General features: G+C 39.6%; 1 protein-coding gene across 7 annotated transcripts in view; it reads left to right on the plus strand.

The window, feature by feature from the left end:
- Nucleotides 1-26,863, plus strand: part of VPS13D (vacuolar protein sorting 13 homolog D) — an 80,709-nt gene that overhangs the window by 8,745 nt on the left and 45,101 nt on the right. The window contains exons 15-46 of one of the 7 annotated variants that reach the window (XM_065037556.1): nucleotides 176-248; nucleotides 767-937; nucleotides 1,135-1,265; nucleotides 1,450-1,582; nucleotides 1,916-4,126; nucleotides 4,971-5,122; nucleotides 5,364-6,398; nucleotides 7,132-7,222; nucleotides 7,766-7,892; nucleotides 8,978-9,158; nucleotides 10,043-10,225; nucleotides 12,351-12,573; nucleotides 12,987-13,197; nucleotides 13,322-13,493; nucleotides 14,002-14,114; nucleotides 14,589-14,798; nucleotides 16,662-16,927; nucleotides 17,106-17,239; nucleotides 17,530-17,685; nucleotides 17,839-18,064; nucleotides 18,389-18,463; nucleotides 19,159-19,365; nucleotides 19,701-19,790; nucleotides 20,411-20,551; nucleotides 22,438-22,560; nucleotides 22,992-23,066; nucleotides 23,307-23,412; nucleotides 23,718-23,870; nucleotides 24,164-24,299; nucleotides 25,312-25,359; nucleotides 26,294-26,444; nucleotides 26,581-26,791. In XM_065037556.1, the coding sequence (XP_064893628.1) occupies nucleotides 176-248; nucleotides 767-937; nucleotides 1,135-1,265; nucleotides 1,450-1,582; nucleotides 1,916-4,126; nucleotides 4,971-5,122; nucleotides 5,364-6,398; nucleotides 7,132-7,222; nucleotides 7,766-7,892; nucleotides 8,978-9,158; nucleotides 10,043-10,225; nucleotides 12,351-12,573; nucleotides 12,987-13,197; nucleotides 13,322-13,493; nucleotides 14,002-14,114; nucleotides 14,589-14,798; nucleotides 16,662-16,927; nucleotides 17,106-17,239; nucleotides 17,530-17,685; nucleotides 17,839-18,064; nucleotides 18,389-18,463; nucleotides 19,159-19,365; nucleotides 19,701-19,790; nucleotides 20,411-20,551; nucleotides 22,438-22,560; nucleotides 22,992-23,066; nucleotides 23,307-23,412; nucleotides 23,718-23,870; nucleotides 24,164-24,299; nucleotides 25,312-25,359; nucleotides 26,294-26,444; nucleotides 26,581-26,791 (7,715 nt within the window). Of the gene's footprint in view, nucleotides 1-175; nucleotides 249-766; nucleotides 938-1,132; nucleotides 1,266-1,449; nucleotides 1,583-1,912; nucleotides 4,127-4,970; nucleotides 5,123-5,363; nucleotides 6,399-7,131; nucleotides 7,223-7,765; nucleotides 7,893-8,977; nucleotides 9,159-10,042; nucleotides 10,226-12,350; nucleotides 12,574-12,986; nucleotides 13,198-13,321; nucleotides 13,494-14,001; nucleotides 14,115-14,588; nucleotides 14,799-16,661; nucleotides 16,928-17,105; nucleotides 17,240-17,529; nucleotides 17,686-17,838; nucleotides 18,065-18,388; nucleotides 18,464-19,158; nucleotides 19,366-19,700; nucleotides 19,791-20,410; nucleotides 20,552-22,437; nucleotides 22,561-22,991; nucleotides 23,067-23,306; nucleotides 23,413-23,717; nucleotides 23,871-24,163; nucleotides 24,300-25,311; nucleotides 25,360-26,293; nucleotides 26,445-26,580; nucleotides 26,792-26,863 lie in introns of those variants that run through there. The other 6 variants (XM_065037557.1, XM_065037554.1, XM_065037555.1 and 3 more) reach the window with 6 other exon arrangements.

A 26,863-nucleotide genomic window follows, 5' to 3' on the forward strand; every position in this document is an offset into this window, starting at 1 on the left:
ATACTTCCTGCTCGTTTTACTACCTCAAGGGAAAAAATGCATATATTTTCAGACTATACATATAATTCACTTATAAAGTGACCGTAAGACGTAATACAGAAAAGACTTTTATGTTTATAGCAAGTGGCTTGGTTGATTTTATCTAAACAATCTTTTTCTTTTAAATTCTTATCAGCAAAAAGAGGTTGGCTGCATGTCTTCCTTTGGACTCCAAAGTTTGTCCTCAGAAATGATTAATCAGAATACCGGTAAAGATTTTGTTTTATGTTTGATGATAACAAGCATATGGGATAACTCCTGCAAACGAATTTCAAAACTGAGTGCCTAGGGTTGGAATTCCTGCAAATGCTTTTTGCAAATAGTGAAGATAAAATCGTAGAACTTTGTTCAGACATAAGGGTGCATGCAGGTTCACTTGAAAGGAAGTAAGAAAAAATGTATTTCAGCACGAAGGGAGTTGCACTTGCTCTTTGTCTTAGTTTAAAACAAATAAAAAAATGTTAGGAGTTCAGTATTAGGACACCAGTTCTGAAAATGGTTTTGTATATGCAAACATGTTGAATTCTGTTGGTTGTAGAAGTTGATCATATTACTTGCTTTTCCATTACTGAAGGATTTTCAGACAGGTACTACTTTCCTAGTAGCACTAATTAAAAATTAGTCATTACATTCTTTGGGGTTGTTTTTTGCTTTTGTCCCTTTGGTTTTTGTTTGGTGGTTTTTGGTTTTTGCTACAACTGCATTTTGTGACTCAGTTTTTATTCAGTTGCAGATCCTGATGCCCCAGTGTTTGAGATGCTTTATGAAAGAAATCCAATCCACAGCAATTTTGAGAGGCGCCTGGAAGTCAGTACCAGACCTCTAAATATTATTTACAATCCACAAGCCATTAAGAAAGTAGCTGACTTCTTCTACAAGGGAAGGGTTCATACCTCAGGTTAACCTTTAATGTGTTTTTTTGTGGGGTTGGGGTTTGTTTTGGTGGTATTACATCTCATCTTTGATTTTTATTTCTTTTCATTCTTAGAAATATAAAGCACTAATCAATCTCCGCTTCAAATTAAGCAATACTTTTTTTTTAGTTCAATAACAGATGAACAAAATTATACCTAGTCAGCTTTATCTCTTGTGCAGGTTTTGGATATCAATCTGAGTTAGAGGCAAGAGTGGCTGAAGCTGCCAGAAGACAGTACAACAAGCTGAAGATGCAGACAAAAGCTGAAATCAGGCAAACTATTGATCGTTTACTAGTAGGAGACTTCATTGTAAGTTTTTGCCTCCAAAATGTTTATGTAGGCTCTTTTGCCACATGTTTTAGGACTTGAAACTCTGAAAAGTGGGGCTTTTTTGTTGTTTGCTTCTGTGGTGTTCCTTTGATCAAAGTGGGGAGTTTTAATGTGGTATTGTAGTATTCTTGTGGCCTATTATTTCTTTTTTCTTTACTTTCAGGAAAACAGCAAAAGCTGGACCGTGTGCCTTGATATTTCTGCCCCTCAGGTGATCTTTCCTGATGATTTCAAATTTGTGGATCCAGTGTTAGTTGTTGTAGATCTGGGAAGAATATTACTTACCAATTCTCAAGGTATGATTTAGAATTATTGCAGCTTTCATTTTCTTTCCACCTTCTCCCAGAAACACTTTTGTAGTAATAGTGGTTGAAAATGAGGCGATAATGTCTTCTAATGGATTCTATAGTACATTGTGACTGACATCTGCGTGTATGTAGAAGTGTAGTAGATTTCCTGGTGTGCAAATAAAAAAGTGACAGTGGAAGGGGGCAAGGACACAGTACTGGATATGCTTTGTGATTACAAAAAATACAACTTAGACAGGATGATTAGGTAATGATGGGAAATACTCAAGGAGAATGGAGAATACTCTTGTTTGTTTACTATTTTTTTTTAATCCGCAGAAGAATCTAAAAGGAGTGCAGATACTATTTCTTCAGACGTCAATGAATTGAGTGACGAGGAATATAAAACGCCTCTCGCAACTCCTCCCAATACTCCGCCACCAGAATCTAACACTAATAGTGGCAATAAAATGTCCGAGTTTACTGGAGTAGAAATAAGTGAAGAGCAGCTACAAGCACAATTAATGAGTAAAAAAATGTATGAGACATACACACTTTCATTTATGGACCTTCAGATCATGGTGGGCCGAGTGAAAGACAACTGGAAACATGTTCAGGATAGTGATGTGGGTCCAACTCATGTGGTAGAAAAATTCAATGTTCACCTGCAGTTGGAGCGCAGATTGATATACACGTCTGACCCAAAATACCCTGGAGCTGTCTTGTCTGGCACTCTGCCTGACTTGAAAATTCATATCAATGAAGACAAAATATTGGCTCTGAAGAATTGTTGTACACAGCTGAGTACATCTGAAACGAAGTCTTCTGATGCCCTACATTTAGCGAAAGACAAGATTTTTGCAGAGGTAGAGCAGCTTGGCAGCTTGCACGATTCTGTAATGAATCTGACACAGAGTGTTGTGATGCTGGAGCAACATACTAGAGAAGTTCTTGTTGAATCTCAGCTGCTTTTGGCTGAATTCAAAGTCAACTGCATGCAGCTGGGTGTTGAAAGTAATGGACGATATATCTCTGTGCTCAAGGTTTTTGGCACCAATGCCCATTTTGTGAAAAGGCCATATGATGCAGAAGTGTCCCTGACTGTTCATGGCCTGTTACTGGTTGACACTATGCAAACGTATGGAACAGATTTTGATCTTTTGATGGCTTCTCATAAGAATCTGAGCTTTGATGTGCCAACAGGAAGTCTTCGAGACAGCAGGGCTCAGTCTCCAGTTTATGGACCATACGATGCACGTCCCATTGACGTAGCTAGTTTGGCAGAGAGATGCACTGCAGCCTCCAATTCTTCATCCGGTAATGATGCAAAAGATCAAGAGTCTCTGATAAAACTAGAGTATCAGTTTGTGAGTGCAGAATGCCCATCAATGAATTTGGATAGCAGTCTGCAGGTGATCTCTCTGCAGGTGAACAACTTGGATATCATCCTTAATCCAGAGACTATTGTTGAGCTGATTGGGTTTCTCCAGAAATCTTTCCCAAAGGATAAAGAAGATTCTAGTCCTCAGCCTTTGGTAACTGACTTGGAAAGAGATTGGAGGGAACAGGAAACCTTCCAGTCTACTTATGTACAGAATACAGAGGTAGCAGTTGATATTCACTGGTTAAATATACTCCTCCTCAGGACAGTCGCCATGACAAATGGAGAAAAATACGGCAGAAAAATTGCGACAGCCAGTATTGGTGGCACCAAAGTCAACGTCTCCATGTGTAGTAAATTCGACATAAATGGCTCTCTTGGGTGCCTTCACCTGATGGACCTCACACAAGATAGTCTTAAGAACCAGTATGTTGTCAGCATAGGGAATACAGTAAGGTATGAAAATCTCATTGGTGACGTAGAATCTTTATTCTTTAGGCTTGATGATGGAAATAGCCTTCCAGATGCTTTAAGCTTCACCTTCACAGAAAAGTCAAAAGAGGAATGTTCTCTCAGCCTCAAAATGGCCTCCTTGCACTACAACCACTCGGCGAAATTTTTGAAAGAATTAACTTTGTCAATGGATGAATTGGAAGAGAATTTCCGCAGCATGTTGAAAAGTGCAGCTTCAAAAGTTACTACAGTCTTGGCAACTAAAACTGCTGAATATAGTGAAATGGTTTCTTTGTTTGATACAACACCACGGTCAAGAGATGTTACCAACTTAGAAGATAGTGAAGGCTCTGCATTTGGATCACCACCTCTCAAAACTGATACTATTAAGCTTATATTAAATATAAACATTGAATCACCGATTGTCTCAATACCTCGAAAGCCTGGTAGTTCTGAACTGCTTGTAGGTCATCTAGGACAAATATCTATTCAGAATTTTGTACCAGGAGAAGATGAGTCAACAAGTGATAGACTGCAAGTTGAAATTAAAGATATTAAAATGTATTCTTTAAATAGCAGTCAGTTTACGAGCAAGAAGGAGGCTGCAAGTGAAGTAACTCATGGGCTGCATTCTTCTTCAGGTCCTGCCAGTATTAATAGCCAGGAAGAATCTCATTTTACTCGTCATGACTTCTTTGAATCATTACATAAAGGCCATGGTATGTTAATCAGAGGACTCTTAATTATTTTAATATGAGTACTAGATGGTACTAAAAATGTGTCTTGACCATAGGTCTGATTATATATTCTGTCTCAGCTGTCCTTTTGAGATTTTAATTTAATTGCTCGATTTTAATTTCAATGGACATGTTATTTTATTTATATCCGTTTTTAGTCTTCTAATGAAGACTCAGTTCCAGAAGGACAAGGAACTGCTGGAGAGAGTCCAGTGCAGGGCAACAAAGATGCTGAAGGGAGCCAGGAGACATCTCCCTTGTGAGGAAAGGCTGAGGGAGCTGGGGCTCTTTAGCTTGGACAAGAGGAGACTGAGGGGTGACTCATTAATGTTTACAGATATCTAAAGGGTGAGTGCCAGGAGGATGGAGCCAGGCTCTTCTCGGTGACAACCAGTGATAGGACAAGGGGTAATGGGTTCAAACTGGAACACAAGAGGTTCCACTTAAATTTGTCTTCTCAGTGAGGGTGACAGAACACTGGCCCAGGCTGCCCAGGGGGGTTGTGGAGTCTCCTTCTGTGCAGACATTCCAACCCACCTGGACACCTTCCTGTGTAACCTCATCTGGGTGTTCCTGCTCCATGGGGGGATTGGAATGGATGAGCTTTCGAGGGCCCTTCCAATCCCTAACATTCTGGGATTCTGTGATTAAAAACTGAATAGTGCCTTTCATGCAGAAAGTTAACAAAACATAGCTATATATACCTATTTTAGTATTGCTAAGAGATTCTGAGCAAGTTAAATAGCTACTGTGTTATCTTTGCTGTACAGTCTTCATAGGATAATCTGTTCACTTACTATAATTTTGTTTTCATTTCACTTAACAGCATTCCACATTCTGAACAACACCACCATCCAGTTTAAATTGGAAAAGATACCACTGGAGAGAGATTTGGATGTAACTTTTCCTCTGAGTAATGAAGACTTTGGAATATCAAGCCTTATGAAGATTGAAGGGAAATTTGTGAACCCTCTTCAGGTATAGTAATGTAGTATTAATATTTCCACTATCGATATAAAAGGATTTCTCTACATAGAGGGCAAGTATTTTTCAGGCAAATACCTTCAAGTTTAACATGTTAGTAGTTTGGGAACTATGTGTGGTTAGAAGAGACAGTCTTAAGTCATAATAACAATGACTAAAAAAATTCATCTTGTTCTGGAGCATTTTAGACATGTTTATGAATTAGTGATGATTGTTTCTTTTTTCTGCATTCTAGGTGGTGTTAGCAAAACATGTGTATGAACAGGTCCTGCAGACTCTGGATAATTTAATTTACAGTGAAGACCTGAACAAATTTCCAACCACTTCTGTGTCTTCAACTTGTCAGAGTTCTCCTTCAGCATCACCTCATAGCACAGGCACGGAATTCTCAAGTGAAAGGAAGGAAAATGGCTTATTCAGCCATTCTGGTTTTAATTCTGTTCCAAACAAGTCATTAACTGTCAGGGAAACAAAATCTTTTACTCAGATTCAAGCAAACTTTCATATCTCGGAGCTCCAGGTTCAGTTGAGCGGTGATCTTACACTTGGTGCACAAGGTCTTGTCAGCCTTAAGTTTCAGGATTTCGATGTTGAGTTTACTAAGGATCATCCTCAGACTTTGTCTATTCAGATTGCCTTGCGTTCTCTGCTGATGGAAGATCTTCTGGAAAAAAACCCAGACTCTATGTATAAGAATCTCATGGTGTCCCGGGGAGCACCCAAGCCTTCCAGTTTAGCACACAAGGAATATCTTTCGCAGTCTTGTCCGTCGGTGTCCAATGTAGAATATCCAGATATGCCACGTTCCCTACCTTCCCATATGGAAGAAGCAACTAATGTCTTTCAGCTGTACCAAAGACCAGTTTGTGCCTCCCGTAAGAAGCAAAAAGAAGATGCCGATTCTGAGTATCCTCTGACTCCACCTCCTTCTCCAACAGCAGGCAGATCCAAGTTGCCTTGTGGAAAAAGTAACTTTGATGATTCATTGGTTCATATCAATATATTTCTAGTGGATAGGAAACATCCTGAATTTTCTTCTCGCTATAACAAAATTAACCGTAGTGTAGATGTTGATTTTAATTGTCTAGATGTCTTAATAACTTTGCAAACTTGGGTAGTGATACTGGATTTCTTTGGGATTGGATCCACTGCTGATAACCATGCTATGAAGCTGCAACCTGAAGATACTCAGCAGACAGTCAAATCAGAAATAAATACCTTGTCAGCTTCTCAAGCCCAAGAGCCTGTAAACACTAAGCTGGATCTGAAGGTATACTTGAGATGCAAAACAGTAATTGGATTGTCTGTCATAAAACGTCTGGTTTATAGAAACTTGAGGTGACATTTAAAAGAAATGCTCCGTGTTCATCCCGTGGAGCTCTCGGGGGTAGAGTTTGACACCCACCCCCAGCCCCCACCCAGGCTGCTCTGTGCCTGAGGAAGGTGGAAATTTTGTGGGCAGGGATTATTATTTCCCTGGGGTAACGCAGGGCAAAGACTAAATGTCTGTGGTCCCTAATTGCTTCAATATTGAAGACTGGACATAGTGAAATTGGCACTGTGCTGTTCTGGGTACTACAGAATTTTGTTTTGTTGTTTTTTTAATTATATATGTTTGTAAATATATATATACACATGTATTTCTCTACATATATTTCTATACATTTCTATGTATAAATGTGTAAAATTTTAAAAATATGTGTATATATATAGTGTTTTCCCAGAAGTCCTGCAGTTTAACTTAAAAATGATAAATCATGAAAGAGAAAAGGATGAAGATAGCAGCTCTAGGATTTGTTGGTGTCCTGATCATTTTGAGTTGATTGGGAGACCCATTAATGTGCGAACAGGGAAGTAAAAACTTTGCTTTCCTCCAGTGCCCCCATTCAAATAATTATTGTTTGCCATTTATGTGTTACAAAGCAATTGTCTTGAAAAAACCTAATGACATTCCAGCTATGAAATTATATTGTTTAATACCAACCTCTCCATTTTTTGACCAGGTCCATTCCTTATCATTAGTACTGAATAAGGCAACTAGTGAGCTTGCTAAAGCCAGCGTGTCAAAGCTTGCAGCTCACTTGGAAGTGACTGGTGAGTCTGCCGGGCTAGGGCTGTATGCAGTTTAAAATAAAACGAGATGTGCACTGGAGTTGTGATTTGAAATGCTTTTATTTTGCTGCTCATTGGGGGTTTTGTGTGTTTGTTTCCTGGGGAAGATGCACATTCTCTTCCTGCTGTTTCTTCCTCTGCCTTTTCAGGCTTGATTTTAAATCCTTGCATCCCTTCCAGCTGTCAAACCCTTCATCATTTTTGCTGAGATTAGCTAGGAATGTCATCCTTTACTGTCACTGAGCACAACAACAGTGTGTAGTACTGATTTAGAGAAAAGGAGTTCTAAGTTTTCACAAATCAAAGTGATGTGATCACATTATGTATGTAAAACATGGAGTTACGTTTCGGTTAATATAATCTTTGTGGCAGAAAGGTGTGATTTTCTTTGAATGTCATGTTTAATGTTTAATTGAACTTGATATTTTTAATTACTTGCAGTGGGTTTATCACACTGATAGAAACTTTTGGGTTTTAGTAACTTATCCATGTTTGAGGATACTAATAGTGTGTCTTGTTTTGCAGAGGGAGATTTAGCCCTGCAAGGAAGTATCGGAAGTCTGTCCTTAAGTGATCTTACAGCTCACGGAGAATTTTACAGAGAACGTTTCACTACAAGCGGTGAAGAGGCACTCATTTTCCAAATCTATAAGTATGAATTTAAACTCCTTGTTACTCTCTATTAACAGCATTAATACCCCACCCTCCAAAACAGCAAACCAAAACCTAAACAAACCGAATAAAACCACCCACAGTTGTCAGGTCTGCATAGTTCTGCTTTTGGATGCTTGTGACTTATAAATGAGACTTTGAACCTTCGCATAAACTTGAGATTTTTAGCACTTTAATGTACTTACTTTAGAAATAATTAGTATAAAATAAATAAGAAAGATAAGAAAGAAAGAAGGGTAATTGTAGTAGGCAGTTCCCTTCTGAGAGAGAGGGAGGGCCCAGTCTGCAGAGTTGACCCTCATCGTAGGGAAGTGTGCAGTCTACCTGGAGCCTGGATCAGGGACATCACCAGGACGCTCCCCAGCCTGGTGCACCCAACGGACTACTACCCACTGCTGATCTTCCAGCCAGATGGGGAGGAAGCTGCATCCCGCAGTCTGAGGGGAGTGAAAAAAGATTTCAAGGCCTTGGGCTGGATGGTAAAAGAGTCTGGGGCTCAGGTGATTTTCTCTTCCCTCCTCCCAGTTTTGGGTGATGATATGGGGGGAATAGAAAAATTCAGTCTGTAAACGATTGGCTCCAGGACTGGTGCTACAGGCAGGGCTTTGGGTTCTTTGGTAACGGCTGGTTTTACAAGACACCAGTCCAAACAGTGATACGTGGGAAAGGTTTATCTCGCAGGGGCAAAAGGATGCTGGGACAGGAATTAGCAGGGCTCACTTGGAGAGCTTTAAACTAGGCTTGAAGGGGGATGGGGTGGTAGCTGAGCTTGCATCAGTGGGGCATCACTCTAGAGCTCATGAAGGCTGGGAGGCCACCCATACCCCTGGGGTGAAATTGGTGTGCTCATTGGGACTGTTTCGAGGTCTCTTCCAACCCCTAACATTCTGTGATTCTGTGTAATATAATTAGTATAAAACCAGTTTTTATATCTATAATTGAAGTAGTTTTAATTATATACTGTGAACATCAGTTAAACCGTTATTTTGAATGCAAAAAAATGAATGGCACTATTTTTAAAACATAGCTAAGATAGCTGAATTTTACTTTCAACCTTTATCATAGATATGGGAGGCCAGATCCGTTGCTACAGAGAGAGTGTGATATTTGTGTCACTCTGCGAATGGCGTCTGTTCAGTATGTGCATACTCAGCGTTTCCAGGCAGAGGTCGTGTCTTTCATCCAACATTTCACTCAGCTTCAGGACGTCTTGGGGCGGCAAAGAGCAGCAATTGAAGGACAAACAGTATGTCGTGTTTCTTCTGTTCTTTCCTAGACTGCTTTTGGAAGTGCAGTATAAGATTTATGTTAATGCATCAGAGTTCTGATATTAGCAGAGATTGCTCATACTCATCTTGCAATTTGCACATTACTTAAAACTTTGGCACCTGGATCCTGCCATATGCGCTGATACAGGTGGTTCCCTGTCTTTGTAGTGCCAGACAATAAAAGGCTCAAGATTTTATCTTGCCTTTTTCTCCACTGTTCTCTAGGTAGTTATAAAACCTGAATAAGGAGAACCAAGCGAGAAGTCCTTCTGTTCTCCTCACGTGTCTTTGATTAAGTATGATGGCTGGTAGACTGAGAAAATCAGATCTTGAACTCCTGCACAATATTTTCTAAAAAATCTAATGTGGGAGTGATTAAGATGGTTAATAGTAATAGTCTTGTTTAAAAAGTCACTTCTCATTATTGGAACAAAGGCAGTTAATACTTCCATATATTAAAATGCTTCATTGTGCATCATGTAGGAGGTTTGAATCTGGTCTTGAAACATCTGAATCTTTTTTTCCTTTCTTAAATAATTTTTTGAAGTAATCTTTTCTTTCAATGGTGACCTGAGCAGTGTCTGTTATGCCTCTCGGTTCAGTGGTGATCAGGTGCTTCACTCTCGATTGCTGCACCTGTTGCACAGGTGTGGGTGTTTGCCTCATGGGCCTTTTTTAACTATCTTTATAATCTGCCTAAAACAAGCTTTGGGGTTCTTCTTTTTGACATAAAATTTCACCACATTTTAATTTTATAAATCAAAGAATAGCGTTCCTGAAATCAGTACTAATCAGTGTGAAATAATCACCTGCTTCTGGTATTTAAAAAAAATTTCTTTTAATGAATTTTTGCTCTTTCCAGGTAAGAGATAAAGCACAGCGAGCTTCCCGAGTCCTTCTTGATATTGAGGCGGGTGCTCCTGTTCTACTTATACCTGAAAGCTCCAAGTCTAATAGTCTTATTGTAGCTAATCTTGGAAAACTGAAAGTCAAGAACAAATTTCTGTTTGCGGGTATGCCGGGTACTTTTTCACTAAAGAACAAGGTGAGAACATTACTTCTTAATTCACCAGCTTGTGGTTTTTCTATTTCTTGTGCATTTTATGTCTGTATCAAAATGGTAAATGATTCTTACATTTTACTTGGTATATACACTTTGTGCTACTAGTAGCGAAACTGTGCATGGCAGTGTGCTGGGTAATCTGGATCTGGCCGGGGGCTGATTGTAGCCAGCTGCTCCCTTTTGTGCCTACACCCCTTTCTGAGACAGGGCAGGGGGAGACTGTTGTGTGGAACTCGCTAGAACTGGCCTTGTTACGAGCAGGGCCCAGCTGGGTGCGCACCTGGATGTGGGAGCACAAGGGGCTTTCAGCCAGCTCGGTTTAGTACCTGCTTGAGCTCTTAGCCAAACAAAATGTCAACAGCATGAGCAGCAGAAAATAGAGATCTGTGTTGGCTGAATAGTTGGTGTTGCTGTTGAGAGGTGCAGCCACAAAATTGGGGGTAAGGAAGATCAATCTTAGTTGGCTTTCTATATCTAACCTATGCAACAAATAGGTTGTTGCTCTGGAATGCCCCAGTCCCATTTTAAAGGAGTGCGGAATTGAGGTGGACTAGATTGGTACAGCAGATGTGGTGTGTCTGTCACCCCCATTTAATTTATATCTAACAGTGTCTTTATTGTAAGGAACTATTGGACTAATATTGAGCTATGTTCTGTACTTTAGTGTGCTGACGTATTTAAAGGTTTGTAAGTGGTAGATTCATAAATTAATATTAGAAGTGAAAGGATGTGCGGACAGTAATTTTTATTTCAACTTAAAATTATTGTGTTATGTAGTACTGTAGAATTTGGGGGGTTTGAAATGAGATCGGATGTTGTTTGCGTTTTTTTGTTTGGTTTGTTTTCATTTTTTATCTGCCCTATGTTTATTTTTGAGGATCTGATTTTACAAGGCAATGCATACAAGGATCCAGTTTTATTTGAGGTATTTCACATCTTTATAGTAGTGCTCAGGTGCTCCTCATTCCTTTAAAAAAAAAGGAATTTTTCTTACAGAATTTAGCACTTTAAAAGTTCCTTTGTACATTTGAAATTATACTTAGGTTCTGAAGACTTTGCTGAATTCTGTAAGAACTGGATTTAAATTTGTTGTGGTGTGCTTTTTATGCATGTCTGAGGGGCTATTAATTTGGATTTATTGCATAAATTCATAGATGATGTGATAATTTCTCTTTGCATGTACTTCTCAGTCTTGTGTTTACAATTCAAAGTCAATGTCTTCAAATTTTTAATCTTAAAATCCTTGATCATGGCTACAATAATTTTTACCACTGAATAATAGAAGCTGGATACAGAAAGAAGGTGGGCAGTGATAATAACCATACTGCAGCCTTGGGTAAAGCGAGCAGCCCTGGAGTGAGGGGCAAGTGGATCACTACAGAGACATGATTGTTATCTGCTAGGGCACAAGAAGCTCAGTTAAACTGAAACATGAGGTTAATAAATGTAAAAGCAGGACGGACTGAGTGAACCCTGAAATTGGCTTTGGAGTTTCAAGGTAGTGTGTAAACCTGTTCCACCAGACGTATGGTTTTGGGAGAATAAACCCTTTTGAGGTTTTTGATGCTAAAAAGCATTGTGAAGGTGGAAAAGCTCGTAAGATTTCCACTGGATATGTGGTGATGTGGAGATTAACTTCATGCTTCGAACTGTTTGTTCACATATTCTATTAAAAAGTTGCTGACATGATCTTGCAGAAATAACAGCATATGTTTCCATCATCTGAAGGTGTTCTGAGAAACAGCTTTACATATTTAACAATCTTCACAGAAGTGCTTGATATCTTGACAGTCTAATCCCTCTATTTTGTATTTCATTTACATTGGGTTTTGTTTTGTCCAAAAAAGCGCTGGTTTTGAATGAATTTCTCTTGAAAAGATTTCACAGCTTTTTAAAAATGTTGCCGAAATATTATTTTTTTAAGAAAATGTTTTAATCTGCTGTTAAGGTTGTAGAAAAACATTTGGCTGTCTTTCTACAGTAAAAGATACTGGCATTGAAATATTTAGTATTTGACAGGAATTTGTTGCAGCTTGAACCTTAGTAAACTGGTTCCTTAGAATTTAAATTAAAAATCTATTCTTAATTCCAAAATTTCTTTCGTTAGCAGGATTCAGTTCAATTTTCATCTCCTTTGGGAACCCCAAAACATAGCATGAAGAAGACAGCAAGTGCTGAGGAATCAAAAGTGGCGATGGAAGGACTGTTCATGAAAAAATCATCAGGAACAAACATTTCTAGGCTGAAGAGTGAGCCTGTGCTGAACCCATTGAGTAAGCAACAAGGGCAACAATCAAAGCTACCGATTGTACCAAACCCTGACAGCCCAGGTATGTGATAAATAGTACAAACCCCATATACCTCTTCTTTTTCTTTCTAAAATAATGCAGTGCTTGTATCTGATGTGACACTGGAAAAGTAAGGCTGGCTCTAAAGACAGTAGATTTAAATAGATGACTTCTTAGTTTTGAGGTTGATTCTTGCAGCTGAAAGGATTATAGTTCAGTTTCTGGAAGAACAAGTTTGGGCATGTTTTGAGATCCATATTGCAGACTTGTTTTAAGAGTTTACATTTAGCTGTGGATGAGCTTGGCATTTGGTAGTTACAAATATTGATGAGTGTGAATAAAAAAAAATAGGAATAACTTCTAGGAGACACTAAATTTCTTTTTAAAGTAAGTTGCATTAGTTTTGTACAATTTTTTTTTTCTTTCTTAATATGTTATCTCCTGTGCACTTGCAGAGGATCACATCTGCCTCTTAGACTGCATTGTGGTTGATCTGCAGGACATGGACATATTTGCTGCAGAAAGGTATCAGAGAGAGCACTCAAAGACTGTGGAAGACACAAGTGTGGACTTGAGCTTTCCATCCTACTTCGTGAGGCAGACAGGGAGGAGCCTCTTAACAGAACCTTTCAGACTGAAGTTACAAGTGGAGAGAAACTTGGACAAGTGAGTTTATCTAAAGAGGATCTGCTGTCAGTATAAGCCAGTGTTTTAGATGCATTTTATTGTATTAAGTATTGCCCGTTGTGTTATAGCATCTTGAAACACCGAGGTTTTTCCTGTGTTGTAGAGAGCTAAGCCATGCGGTTGCAGACATATCGATACATGGCAATCTGTCATCAGTCCATTGCTCTCTGGATCTGAATAAATATAAGCTGATACGTGGATTGCTGGAGAACAACCTGGGGGAACCTATAGAAGAGTTCATGCGGCCTTACGATCTGCAGGATCCAAGAATCCATGTAAGAGGAACTATATGCAGTTGAAATTCTATCTTGAAATGTCTGGAGTTTTTGCTGATTACGCTCAATATCTTACTTTCTTGTAGTTTACCAGGTGGGATGGTAGACTGGTAGGTGGTGGTAGGTGGGACTACCAGCTGGTAGGTTGTGGAGTCTCCTACTCTGGAGACACTCAAAACCAGCCTGGACACCTTCCTGTGTAACCTCATCTGGGTGTTCCTGCTCCATGGGGGGATTGCACTGGATGAGCTTTCCCGGTCCCTTCCAACCCCTGACATTCTGGGATTCTGTGATTCTATAGAACAGAAATGTGAAACTGGATTAATAGACATTTTTCAAGTTGACACTTGTGAAATGTAACTTTTTTTCTTCAGCAATGGTTAATGAAACTCTTTGAAGGAGAAAGACAGTACAGCTATTTGCATTTGTCCAAAATAACAGAATTTAATTCAGGAAGGGAAGTTAAACAGATGCTCTTGAAAAGCGTGTTGGTGTTTTCCACTTTCAGACAGTTTTGAGTGGAGAAGTTTATACTTCTATGTCGTTCCTCATCGACATGGTTAATGTGAGTCTGGAACTGATGGATCCAAAAGGAAAAGACGGATGCAGCTCTTTAGCCAGGTATGAATTTTCTTTTGTTACTGATTGCCTTATTCTGAATACTATGCTCATCTGAGCGGTTATAGGAAAGGGATTAACGTAATACATGGAATTATGGTTTAATAATACAATGAAATAGAATTTCTTAATTAGAGTCCAAATTGAGAGTCTCAGATGATCTGAAGGGAATGACGCTGTTCAAAAGATACCACCTGTGTCTTTCAAGTTGTCCTTGGAATGACAGTTCAGTAATCAGTCAACTTGCCTGAGACATGATGTTCTAATTAAGCAAACACTGAAAGGTAATCCGAAAAAAAGGAACCCAGCATTTTTCTGCTATTGGTTTTTGTTTGTTTGTTTGCGTTTGTGGTTTTGTTTTGTTTTCTAATCCAGACGGCTCCGTATCAGTGGAAAATATTATTACATACAGTGACTTCTATAAATAAATGAGCTACAAGACTCTTAACTGTATTGTTTTGCTTTTTATTCTCCTAGGTTTGATTTTAAGAAATCCAAGTTGCTTTTTGAAAGCTCTTCAAATGGAACAAAGTCTGTGAATTTGGTTTCTCATTCCATGATGGCATTTGACACACGTTATGCTGGACAGAAGTCTGCTGCAGGCACTCCGAACGTGTTCAACTGCATCTTTCAGTCATCAAAGAATACTAGTAGTCCAGGAGCAATCCAGATTGAATTGCACTTCAGGTTGGTAATTCTGGGATGTGTTTGTTTGTTTTTAATAATGACATACTTGATCAGGATTGTCTTGTTTTTAATATAGCTGTTATTAATGTAGATAAACTTTCTGGCATATTACTTAAATCTGAAGACTTTTTGAGGTGGTCAGTGGTACTTGATAGATTGAAATCTGCAGTGTCTCCTGGACATGGGATGGTGTCCAGGGAGGTTTGAATGTCTGCAGAGTAGGAGACTCCACAGCCTCCCTGGGCAGCCTGGGCCAGTGTTCTGTCGCCCTTACTGAGAAGAAGTGTCTTCTCATATTTAAGTGGAACCTCTTGTGTTCCAGTTTGAACCCATTACCCCTTGTCCTACCATTGGTTGTCACCAAGAAGAGCCTGGCTCCATCCTCCTGACACTCACCCTTTAGATATCTGTAAACATGAATGAGTCCCCCCTCAGTCTCCTCTTGTCCAGCTCCAGAGCCCCAGCTCCCTCAGCCTTTCCTCACACGGGAGATGCTCCACTCCCTTCAGCATCTTGGTGGCTGCGCTGGACTCTCTGCAGCAGTTCCCTGTCCTGCTGGAACTGAGGGGCCACAACTGGACACAATATTCCAGGTGTGGTCTCCCCAGGGCAGAGCAGAGGGGCAGGAGAACCTCTCTGACCTACTGACCACCCCCTTCTAACCCACCCCAGGTACCATTGGCTTCCTGGCCACAAGGGCCCAGTGCTGGCTCATGGTCACCCTGTCCCCAGGACCCCCAGGTCCCTTTCCCCTATGCTGCTCTCTAATAGGTCATTCCTCAACTCAGACTGGAACCTGGGCTTGTTCCTACCCAGATGCAAGACTCTACACTTGCCCTTGTTATATTTCATTAAATTTTTCCCCGCCCAGCTGTTGATATCGTACCTGCCTAAACTGGAGGTTATTTTGCGGAATGTAGTTTAATCTGGTTCATGAGTGATAGTTTCAGGATTTACCTCTCAACTGTTGTGCTTTCAATTTTTAGCCACATAAGAATGTGTTGGTTTTTACTGGTGAGAGCATCCTTGGCACCAGACAGAAGCTTTAGCAGAGCTTAGTGATAGTGTTATACTGGCTTGTGCCTTTTGGAAATATCCTGGAGAGCCAGGGAGGGTTAAAGGATTTTGCTATTGGAAGCAATGCAGGCAAAGGAATTACAGTACTTTAGAGATTTTATAGCTCAGAATGTGTTGGATATAAAATTGTTTCATGGTATTTAAGCACTTAGACTATTTTCCAGTTAGCATGACCAAATATAATTGGTATTCCAGATCATGAAGCCAAACACTTTCATCCCTCCTAGCCAGATACTCAAAATGTGATGCTAAGAGTTCAGTAGAGCCAGCATTTTTTCTGAATGACAAAGAAGCTTCCTGTGCTGCAAAATGCTGTCACGGTGTGAGAGGAAACACATTGTACGTCTAGTCTTTCCGCGGGATATGGAGCCAGGGCTAAGTTTCACACGCAGTACATTAGGTTTGGTACTGAACAGATGTAAAATACTACTAATGAAAAATCAGTTTTAAAATTGGAGACTTTGCAAATTAATATCAATAACGTAAATGTATTAAAAGAGCTTTTATAAGTTAATTGCTTGTTCCATAGTTTTTCAATTCATCTCTTCTTTCATTACAGTTTAGAATTCATGCAGTTAAGACGTATTGGGTTTCTGTGTGTACAGCAACTTCGTGAATTTCAATCTGTTTAAAAAAGATATATGTATTTTAAAGGCCAGTCACTTTGCAAACTAAGTGTGTCCCTGTAAAGTCCCATGCAGTTCTTATTTGCTAGGTAGTTTTCTGCATCATTTAAAATATATGCAAGATGTAAAGTTCATACGTACACTTTTCCCTTCTTCAAAGGTCTACTAAGGATTCCTCCAGTTTCACAGTTGTTCTGAACAATCTTCGTGTATTTCTGATATTTGACTGGCTGTTACTTGTCCATGACTTTCTATATACCCCTGGAGATACCAAAAAGCGGGAGAAGCACCTTTCTTCCCGGCAGCGAACTTACAGCAGTGAAACAAGTGTGGTTCCCAAAACAGTGAAATGTGGAGTAGTTACAAAACGTTCATCACTACATGTGTCTGCGGAAAAACAGCTGGAAGTTAAGGTTAATGTGACAGGTAAATGTATTCCTCTCTAATGCTTTTCTAGGAGCTTTTCTGATTAAAAGCCATGTGCTAGTGGAAAAACAGGTCTGTTAAAGGATGGAAAAATCAAGAAACCTGCTACAAATGGCTAACATAACTTAATGATGTTTCCAATTGCCCTGTTAATTATTTGTGGTTTTGTTTTGTTAAGGAACTGAATTTGTGGTTGTTGAAGACATGTCTTGTTTCGATACCAATGCAATTATTTTGAAGGGGACTACTGTTCTCACTTACAAGCCCAAGTTGTTAGATCGTCCTTTCTCTGGTAGTCTGTTTGGCATTGAGGTAAGAAGAAATAAATTTGTATTTGTAAAATATCTAAAATTTGAGGAAGTTGTGAAAATACTTTACTATAAGTATATATACAACAGAAATAGTCCACAGATTATTTCTGAAGTTTGTTAGTTCCTCATAAAATACTCTCATTCTATAGCAGTTTTAAGAATGGGTTTATATTGTTTGTGTTAAGACATTGAAACACTTGATTATCATCTCATCAGTCTTTGATTTTGAGGCTCTTTCCAAACCTGTTCTCTTGGTTCCTGTTTTTTTTAAAAACCATTTTGAATTTTTAGGTTTTTTCGTGCCGGTTGGGAAATGAGCAAGAGACTGCGCTGTCGATTATTGATCCAGTCCAAATTCAGATGGAGCTTATTGGGAATGCTTCCTACCCAAGTGGTTCAGGACTGTTGGATGCTTTCAACAGTGAGGATTTTCCTCCTATTCTAGAGGTAATATTAAAGCCCTGAATAGAACTGTATGCAATAGAAATACTAGATCATTAACACAGATCCGATTGGGAAAAGCTTTCTTAATATCCAAAGTATACAATAAAAATAGGTAGGAAAGGGTAACTGAATCTTATTTTTTAATTCTTCATTTAGATTCAGTTGCAAGCACTGGATATCAGACTGTCATACAATGATGTTCAGCTGTTCTTGGCAATTGCAAAGTCAATTCCTCAGCAGACTAGTGCCGCTCTGCCTGACTCGGCTGTATCGCTGGCTGAAAATGCTGCTAATCCACCTACTTTAGCACCGGTGACTGAGGCTTCCTCCTTGGCACATGAAAGCAGAGAGATATCCAAACGTGTGCTGGATCCTCTTGTTGGTACGTTTTTAATGTTGGAGTGAAGCCATTTTTTGTATTTGCAGCAGGTTTCTGCATTGTCAAGCTAGATTGTATGCTAAATGCCAAAGGTACTGATATCTTCATTATGTAAAACCCTTTATTGATTTGAATTCTCTGGGGTTTGGGGTTCTTTGTTTGGTTTGGTTTCATCTGGGTTTTTTTTGTAAAGGCAGTGCTGAATCATGTGCTTTTTCTACAGTTGCAAGCTTAAACAAAACCCCATTTTTTGTACAGATATATCTTAAGAAATCAAAACAAGTAGAAGACTGTCAAGGATTTATGATGGGTTCTGTTCAATTACAGAGGTGCAGCTGGCTCGTCTCCAGGAGCTGGGATTCAGTATGGAAGATTGTCGTAAAGGTCTTTTGATCTGCCAAGGTAGCCTCAAATATTTTTAGTAGGCCTTGCGGCTTGTTCACGTTTGTCTGGCTTGCAATTAAGTTTCAGACTGTAAGGTAGCTGATGCACAGGCAGCATTTCCTTCTTTTCTTTGGCTCTGTCTTGGCATATAATCTTAAATATTCTCATTATTGTGTTCTCCTGCTGTGTAGAGCCCACACCCCAGAGATCCTTCTTGCCTTTTGGGATGCCACATGTGGGATGTTGGAGTGTATTTTTGTTTGGGGATTTGGGTTGCTATTTTCTTTTCTTTTATGGTATACCTATTTCTTGCTATTCTCCATCTCCCTCTCTTCAGAGCATGTGTTTTTCACCTCTCCCTTTTTAGATCATGTATTTTACCTACTTCTACATGCAATACGTGAAAAGAAAATGAAGCTTTAATATGAGTGATTCTTTAGCGCTGTCACGTTTCTCATCTTATAGGCGTTCATAGTATTAATATAGATTTATTTTATGTTGCCATTAGTTTGTAAAGTTCAAAACACATTTCTTAGGAAATACCAATGTATTTATAATCTTCTCATATTTGTTAAATAGAACACATTCAAGATACTGTTGGTGTCTTGCTGTACTTCTTGAGTGGGAATCAGTTTGCTTCTGTATGTTTTTTAAATAAGTACATTTCACTGAAAAGTAGACGGTGATTGATTGTCTGGTTGGCTTTGTCTAAGGTGACTTGAAAAAAGCAGCAAGTTGGTTATTTAAGAATGCTGAACCTTTGAAATCAGTTTCCCTGACCTCTTCTGGTCGAGACAGCCAGGGGATTGTGCCTTTTCAGTTCATCTCTGGAGTGGAAGTAAAAGCAGAAAGTATATGCATTTGCTTTATTGATGACTGCATGGACTGCGACGTTCCCCTTGCCGAGTTAACCTTTTCACGTGAGTATTTTGTTTTGCTAAGTGAGTTGCACAAAATGACTGTCAGTTTTGTTTTTAAGAAGATTACAGTCTTTGTAGTGTTAAGATTCTGGTTTCCCCTTTATACATCATGTAACAAATGGAGCCTGTCCTGAGGAGAACCCTGGGGAGACTCCATGTTGTAAAGCATGGCTGGCTAGAAATGTTACCTGAAGAGTATTATGATATGTTCTTTATACTGTTTCAATTTAAAAGACAAGACAAAACCTTCAATTGCTTACCTGACAGTTGAGAAAATCAGGGAATTTGATTGTTTTGTATTAATATGACATTCTCTCTCTCTTTTCTTTCTTCAGGTTTGAATTTTCTCCAACACTTGAGAGCCAACCCTGAAGGCTACGCTCATTTTACCCTCTCTGGAGATTATTACAATCGTGAGCTTTCAGGTGAAATAGTGGTTTAATATAAGAAGACCATCATAGTTTATATTTTAGATATAAAAAAGCAAGTTAGTTATACCTCGTTACAGATCAGACACTGACACAAGAAATAATGTAGTTGTGTGTTTTCTCTGAATTGAGAAATTTTCTGTTATAAAATTGGTGACAAGAAGCTTGGGAAATATCTATCAATAACAAGGTAGTTTTTTGTTTCTAAAAATATGTAGGGTGCTTTTTTAATAGCTTTTGGACCTTTGTCTTCTGTGATACTGAATAGTAAGCCAATTTCACAAGTTGTGAAGTTCATTTTCAAAACCATTTCAGAGAAATTAGTTTCAGCTAACTTCAATATGAAGCTCTAATTGCCTTCTAGGGCTTTCCTCAGAATTAAGGTATTTGTGCAAGACCCTACTTTGCAGTATATGCTGATTCAAATGGAGGAGCTGGAGCAAATCTGTATTAGGTAGCAAATGAAACCTATAGGCTTACAAGTCCGTCTTGAATGCAGATTGAAAGTGAAGGATCTCATTATTAAAGTTGCATTATTGAATACTTAGGTATGTAAACAGCATTCCAGTGCAGCCTTCAAACATGCGGTACATGTGAGGTGCTCTGTTTGTCCTCAGGCTGGGAGCCGTTTATTGAGCCATGGCCGTGTTCGCTTTCTTGGCAACAACAAGCTTCGAGCCGTCTCCACCCTTCCCGACTGAAGCTGGATGTAAAGGCCAAACACCGCTTGGATGTAAACGTTACCTCTGTCTTGATGGGTATGTAGGAATATTCCCTGAGGACATCGCTACACAGGCTGATTTTCCCTGGTCTGGAAATGACATACGTTTCTAATTGAGTCTTCCCGCTGTCCCATGGATGGTGAGAGGGAGATCTGGCACATGTCCCTGGATACTTCACACAATATTGAATGCAGGTGTGCACTTCAGCAGCCTGTATTTTATCAGATATTGTGAAAGCGTAAAGACATGAGCTACATATTTTAGAGGTTAGCAGGAATTGGTTCTCTGGTCACATGAATTCTATCAAATTCATATGTTATTTGAAATTTATATTTAATAAGAAACAGGCTGTTATCTAAAGCTTTCCATGCTTTACAGTACTTAAAAATATTTTGATAAGCTCATAATTTTTCAGCGTATTGACAGGCATAGTGGGGAGCTACTCATTTCAGTTGTGCACTCTCTGAAAACCTGAGCTGTCAGTTCCCACCTCAGGAAATCAAAATATTTTGTTCATCATTAACTCAGACTTCATTCAAGCTCCTGTGTTGTGAGTCTGTGACTGTGTGCACAGAATCCCAGAATGTCAGGGATTGGAAGGGACCTCGAAAGCTCATGCAGTGCAATCCCCCCATGGAGCAGGAACACCCAGATGAGGTTACACAGGAAGGTGTCCAGGCGGGTTGGAATGTCTGCACAGAAGGAGACTCCACAACCCCCCTGGGCAGCCTGGGCCAGGCTCTGCCACCCTCACTGAGAAGTCACTTCTCAAATTTAAGTGGAACCTCTTGTGTTCCACTTTGAACCCATTGCCCCTTGTCCTATCATTGGTTGTCACCGAGAAGAGCCTGGCTCCATCCTCCTGACACTCCCCCTTTAGATATCTGTAAACATGAATGAGTCACCCCTTAGTCTCCTCTTGTCCAGCTCCAGAGCCCCAGCTCCCTCAGCCTTTCCTCACACGGGAGATGCTCCACTCCCTTCAGCATCTTGGTGGCTGCGCTGGACTCTCTGCAGCAGTTCCCTGTCCTGCTGGAACTGAGGGGCCACAACTGGACACAAGATTCCAGGTGTGGTCGTTCCATCAGTTTCCCAGGGATGGAGGTGAGGCTGACTGGTCTTTAGTTACCTGGGTCCTCCTTCTTGCCCTTTTTGAAGACTGGAGTGACATTTGCTTTCCTCCAGTCCTCAGGCACCTCCCCTGTTTCCCAAGACTTGGCAAAGACATTCTGTGCATTTCACAGAAATACTGTTGCTTATTCTGTATAAAGATCTGAAAAATTCGTTGGTCATATTAAAAAAATGTAAGTGGCTGGGGTTGCAAATGTAATGGAAGAGCTTTCCTTGTTCCTCGAATTTTCATTCCTTTCTCCAGCAAGGCCTGTGGAGTTGGTAGGAAAGAGGGAGCAAAAGTGGGAGGAAAAGACACAAATTAATGATTCCTAAGAGTTCCCATGATGATTTTTAATACTAATGATAACAAGTATTAAAGCTAGCTTATGATTAATACTGTGACAGAGGAATCCATTGGTGTCTTGATATTCATGCAGGAATGTGCATGTACTTCCTAAAAAGAAAAAAAAAACTAGAGATTCTGACATGAAAATACTTAAGGTTAATTGCCTTCTCAGGGAGAGCTCTTACATTGGCACAGGATTATCTTAAGAACATGGAATTTGGCTGAAAGTTTAAAATAAAAATAATCTTAAGAATATAAAAATATTTGGTTTTGAAAACACTGCTGTGATTTCATGAGCTGTTGTTGGTCTTTAACTTATGTAAGTGCCTCATAGAAAAAGCAGTGAAGCAAAACCTTTGCCATGTAAGTGGAGTAACTTTAGTGTTATGAATTTAACACACTTAAATTACTTTGTTTCTTGCCACCTTGGAGATGTTTACTGGCTATGCTTCTGTTCCTCTAGAACAATACACATGTACCAAACAGTCATGGATGGAAGATTACTGTAAACAGGACAGAGAAGTGAACGTTGTCAGTTCAGAAGACTGGATGGGCTCTTCGGTGGATCCACCATGTTTTGGGCAGAGTATGTTGTCAGTTAATCACACTTCATTTGAAACAATCCTGACATACAGAGTCATCTGTCTAATATATTACAACCATAAGTATTTGGTCTTCATAGCGTACAATTAATTGTTAGAGATACTTGGCAAAAAAGACAAAAATTCTGTTTTCTGTTCAATTGTGTTAAATTCTTTAAAAACAAAGCCTTTCTGGCTACTCAGCTTTGAGTGAGTGCTTTGCAATTTCTCAGTTAATGAGTGACTGTCCTTTTCTCCCAGTGTTACTTCTGGAAGAAATTTTAGCAACTCAAATGCTAACTTAGCATAAGCAAATGGGTAGAGAGCCGTGCACTGATTGCATGATGCCAACTGTCCGTGTCTTTCCTGGTGCATGATGGGGAGAATATTTGTGTGGTTTTTCTTACCTGCTAACTTTGTCTTTCCTGTCTGCCAGGCCTTCCTCTTGTCTACCTTAGAACTAGGAGTACAGCCAGTTTGACTAACCTAGAGCATCAGATCTATGCTAGAGGTACTGTATAGCAGACAGAGACAAAAAGGGTTGATGTAGGGAAAAACTTTCTGTTTGCTTTATACAATTTCTGTAATAGTTAATAAATTTTTAATATTTCTTAGTGATGTGTTACCCTGTTTCTTTGATCTGTTTTTCTAGTGCAGGTTGTGGTTCTCCAGCTACTGCCTCATCCTGTATTAGTATCTGATGAATGCTTTTCTCCTAACCGTTTTGACAAATCTTTATTCTGTTTTATAGCTGAAATGAAGACTCCAAAACGTAGGCAGCCGTTTGTCCCGTTTGCTCTAAGAAATCATACTGGATGCACTCTTTGGTTTGCTACCCTAACGACAACACCTACCCGGTAAGCAGCTTCTGCGGGATCACTCTGACAATATTTGTCTGGCTTCTCTAACATGTCAGTCAAACCCTATTGTTTTCAGAGAAGCAGAGGTAACTCCCAATCTTTCTTATTTAAGAGCCTTTTTTTGACAGTTTTACTACTAGAAAAAGGATTTTGTTTTTCAAGTGGCCCAGCAGGATTTTAAAACTGCTTAGATGCATTTGTGTTTACTGCAGGACTTCTGCAGACCGAGGCAGATCAAAAGGCGTTTGTGACTTGGAAAAGTAGTTTTGTCAGTTCATAAAGTGGTGTGGTTCTGTTCACAGGGCTGCGCTGTCTCACAGTGGGAGTCCAGGGGTTGTTCCTGAGGAAAACGGGACGTTGCTGGATGATGCCCATAATGTCAGCGAATGGCAAGAAGTTATCACTGGGGAAGAGATTCCATTTGAATTTGAAGCCAGAGGGAAACTCAGACACAGGTAAAGGGACCAGGCTAAGAGAAGTGTTTTGACACATTCATATGTGGAACACAGGATCATAGTTGTGAGAACACTGATAGATGTTAAATAAAACTGGATATGTTTTTAGATCTCCCATTAACATTTTGTTTTTCAATATTGAAAACTCATTATAGAGTGAAATTATCAGTGGTCTAAGTGCTACTAAGCAGCATACGTTGCTGTTGGTGGCAGCCATTCCTAGATGTGAGTTGGATCATTACACTGTATAATAATAATGCTTAATAATAATTTAACTTTATCTCATCTGGTAGGCACACACATGATCTAAGAATTCATCAGTTGCAAGTGAGAGTCAACGGCTGGGAAGAAGTCAGTCCAGTATCTGTAGACAAAGTTGGAACATTTTTCCGATACGCTGCACCAGATAAGAACTCATCCTCTTCTACTGTAAGTTCTGATTTTTAGTGTTAGTTTTAATAAACTATGTAATTTGAGAGTAATTATGTCTCCAAGATTTTGATCTTAAAGCAGCTGCTGTATGAGATTGTCCTCTTTCCAGTTAGCTTGGATTGGGAGAGCCTGGGATGCTGGGTTCCTAACTGGCAGTTTTATGCGTAACAAAACCAGAGAGCAGTCAGCAGTTAGTCTGTGCTTAGCAGTCAGAGCTACCAATGACAGAACGAATATATTAGTGGCAGTGTCAGGGGCTCATGGAGATCAAGCTTTAAATCAGCACAGCCTTTCAGCAGCTATTTTTATTTCTTCTGTTGCAGGAATGCTTTACATGTGTTTAATTTACTTAAAGTAAACAATACTGGCAATTTCCTGTAAGCCTAGAAATTGTTGAAATATGTGGCTGCTTAGACAAAATATACTTGTCATGAAGGAAAAATGAAATTGTAATAATCAGCCCTCTGGCAGCCAGTCTGTGAGGCTCAATTGATGAAAATGATCATGTGGATTTCGAAACTATTAAAGTTTTGAGACTATCTGCTGAAAATTGTTGAGCTCTGGAGAAACTGGAAGTTGAGATCTTTTTGGTATAAAACAGAACTTGAATTTAATTTCATGATACTATTGACAAGAGCCAGTCTCTTATTTGGATCGTTCTTGATGTTCTTGTATTGAAGTGTAAAAAGCATCATCTCTCTCTGTAACTTGATTCTTGAAAGAAAAGGATGCAAATTAATGAGAATTGCTATTCAAGAACATCTTCTGTAGCTTTTTTCTTCTTTTGCAACAAACCTCCTTCCTTCAGCTTCATTTCATTTTAAAGCAATATTACAAACAGGTTTTGCTGGTACAGTTCTGACATATTTTCCAAGCCATATGGAAGATCAGAACCACAAAGTGGTGAAAGTATTTAGTTTATTCTTCTGTAGGAATGTTCTGTATTACGAATGAGAGTAATATCTTAAAAGTTGAACAGCTTTAACTTTCGTGTTTACTTTTCTTCCAGCTTGGAAGCCCAATAAGCAGAACAAATATAATACATCCCCAAGTCTATGTGAGTATAAATTTTCATTTTTTGAGAGCTTCTTAAATAGACTGGCATAATTTGACAAGTGAACTGGCTTTTCTGTTAATTATATGAGGCGTGGAATTAATCTCCATGAGTTTATGAGATAATGTAATAGTGAGATAGTGTATAAAATGTTCTCACAGAATCCTAGAATGTCAGGGGTTGGAAGGGCCCTGGAAAGCTCATCCAGTGCAATCCCCCCATGGAGCAGGAACACCCAGATGAGGTTACACAGGAAGGTGTCCAGGCGGGTTGGAATGTCTGCACAGAAGGAGACTCCACAACCCCCCTGGGCAGCCTGGGCCAGGCTCTGCCACCCTCACTGAGAATTACTCCTCCCAGCTTGGTGTCATCAGCAAACTTGCTGATAGTGCACTCTATTCTCTCGTCCAAATTGTTGATGAATATATTGAACAATACAGGCCCCAGCACTGCCCCCTGAGGCACTGCACTAGATCCAGGCCTCAACTGGACTCTGCCCCATTGACCACGACTCTCTGGCTTCTTCCCTTCAGCCAGTTTGCAGTCACCTCACTACCCGCTCATCCAGACCGCACTCCTCAGTTTAGCTGTGAGGATGCTGTGGAGACTGTGTCACATGCCTTACTCAAGTCAAGGTAGATCACATCCACCGCCTGTTGACTGCCCCTGATGACCCTCTTACCCCTCTTATCTTATCTTTTAGGGTCTATATGGCTCTTGTTTGAACTAACATTGCTTTGATAAAGGGGTTAGTAATATTTAGATTTCTTTTCTTAGTTAATTTTATTCTGTTTTGAGAAGGAGGTGCCTTAGGTTTTGCACATATGGACTCGCCTGGCAGGTTTTTACTCTAGCAGTTACTGCTTCAAAGTTGAGGTGTCCCTCTTCTAGATACAATGATCACCTGAGCTTTTTAATGCTTTTAAATATCTTCCAGTTTTCTTCGTTACCTCCAGTTCGTGTGGTATTTGAAGTTACCATGGAAGGCAGCGCTCGGAAAGTGATAACAGTGCGCTCAGCCTTGATGGTGAAGAACAAGCTGGAGACACCGATGGAATTAAGACTAGATAGTCCTTCTGCTCCTGACAGTAAGTCTTGTATAGTCCTTCCATCCTATGGGCAATCTTCAAAATGCTTCAAAAATTTGAGACTTACTATTTGAAAATTTATGCTTTTCAGTAAAGGAGCCTCTTATGATATGTGTATCTTCTTCTCTGGTTGCAGAGCCTGTGGTTCTTCCAGCAGTTATGCCGGGAGATTCCTTTGCTATTCCGTTACATCTGACATCTTGGCGTTTGCAAGCCCGGCCAAAAGGAATGGGAGTCTTCTTCTGTAAGGCTCCAATTCACTGGACTAATGTTCAGAAGACAGCAGAAGTGTGTAGCAGCAAGCGAGAGTGTCATTCCATGGAGTCTGAAAATAGCCGATTTTTCAGGTAATTCAGACCTAATTATTTTTCTGTGAGCTGTGTTACCTTTTTAGGATAAATGAAATACCGTGAAAGTGA

The sequence above is a fragment of the Columba livia genome, chromosome 21, assembly GCF_036013475.1.
Source record: "Columba livia isolate bColLiv1 breed racing homer chromosome 21, bColLiv1.pat.W.v2, whole genome shotgun sequence".
NCBI classification, from domain to species: Eukaryota; Metazoa; Chordata; class Aves; order Columbiformes; family Columbidae; genus Columba; species Columba livia.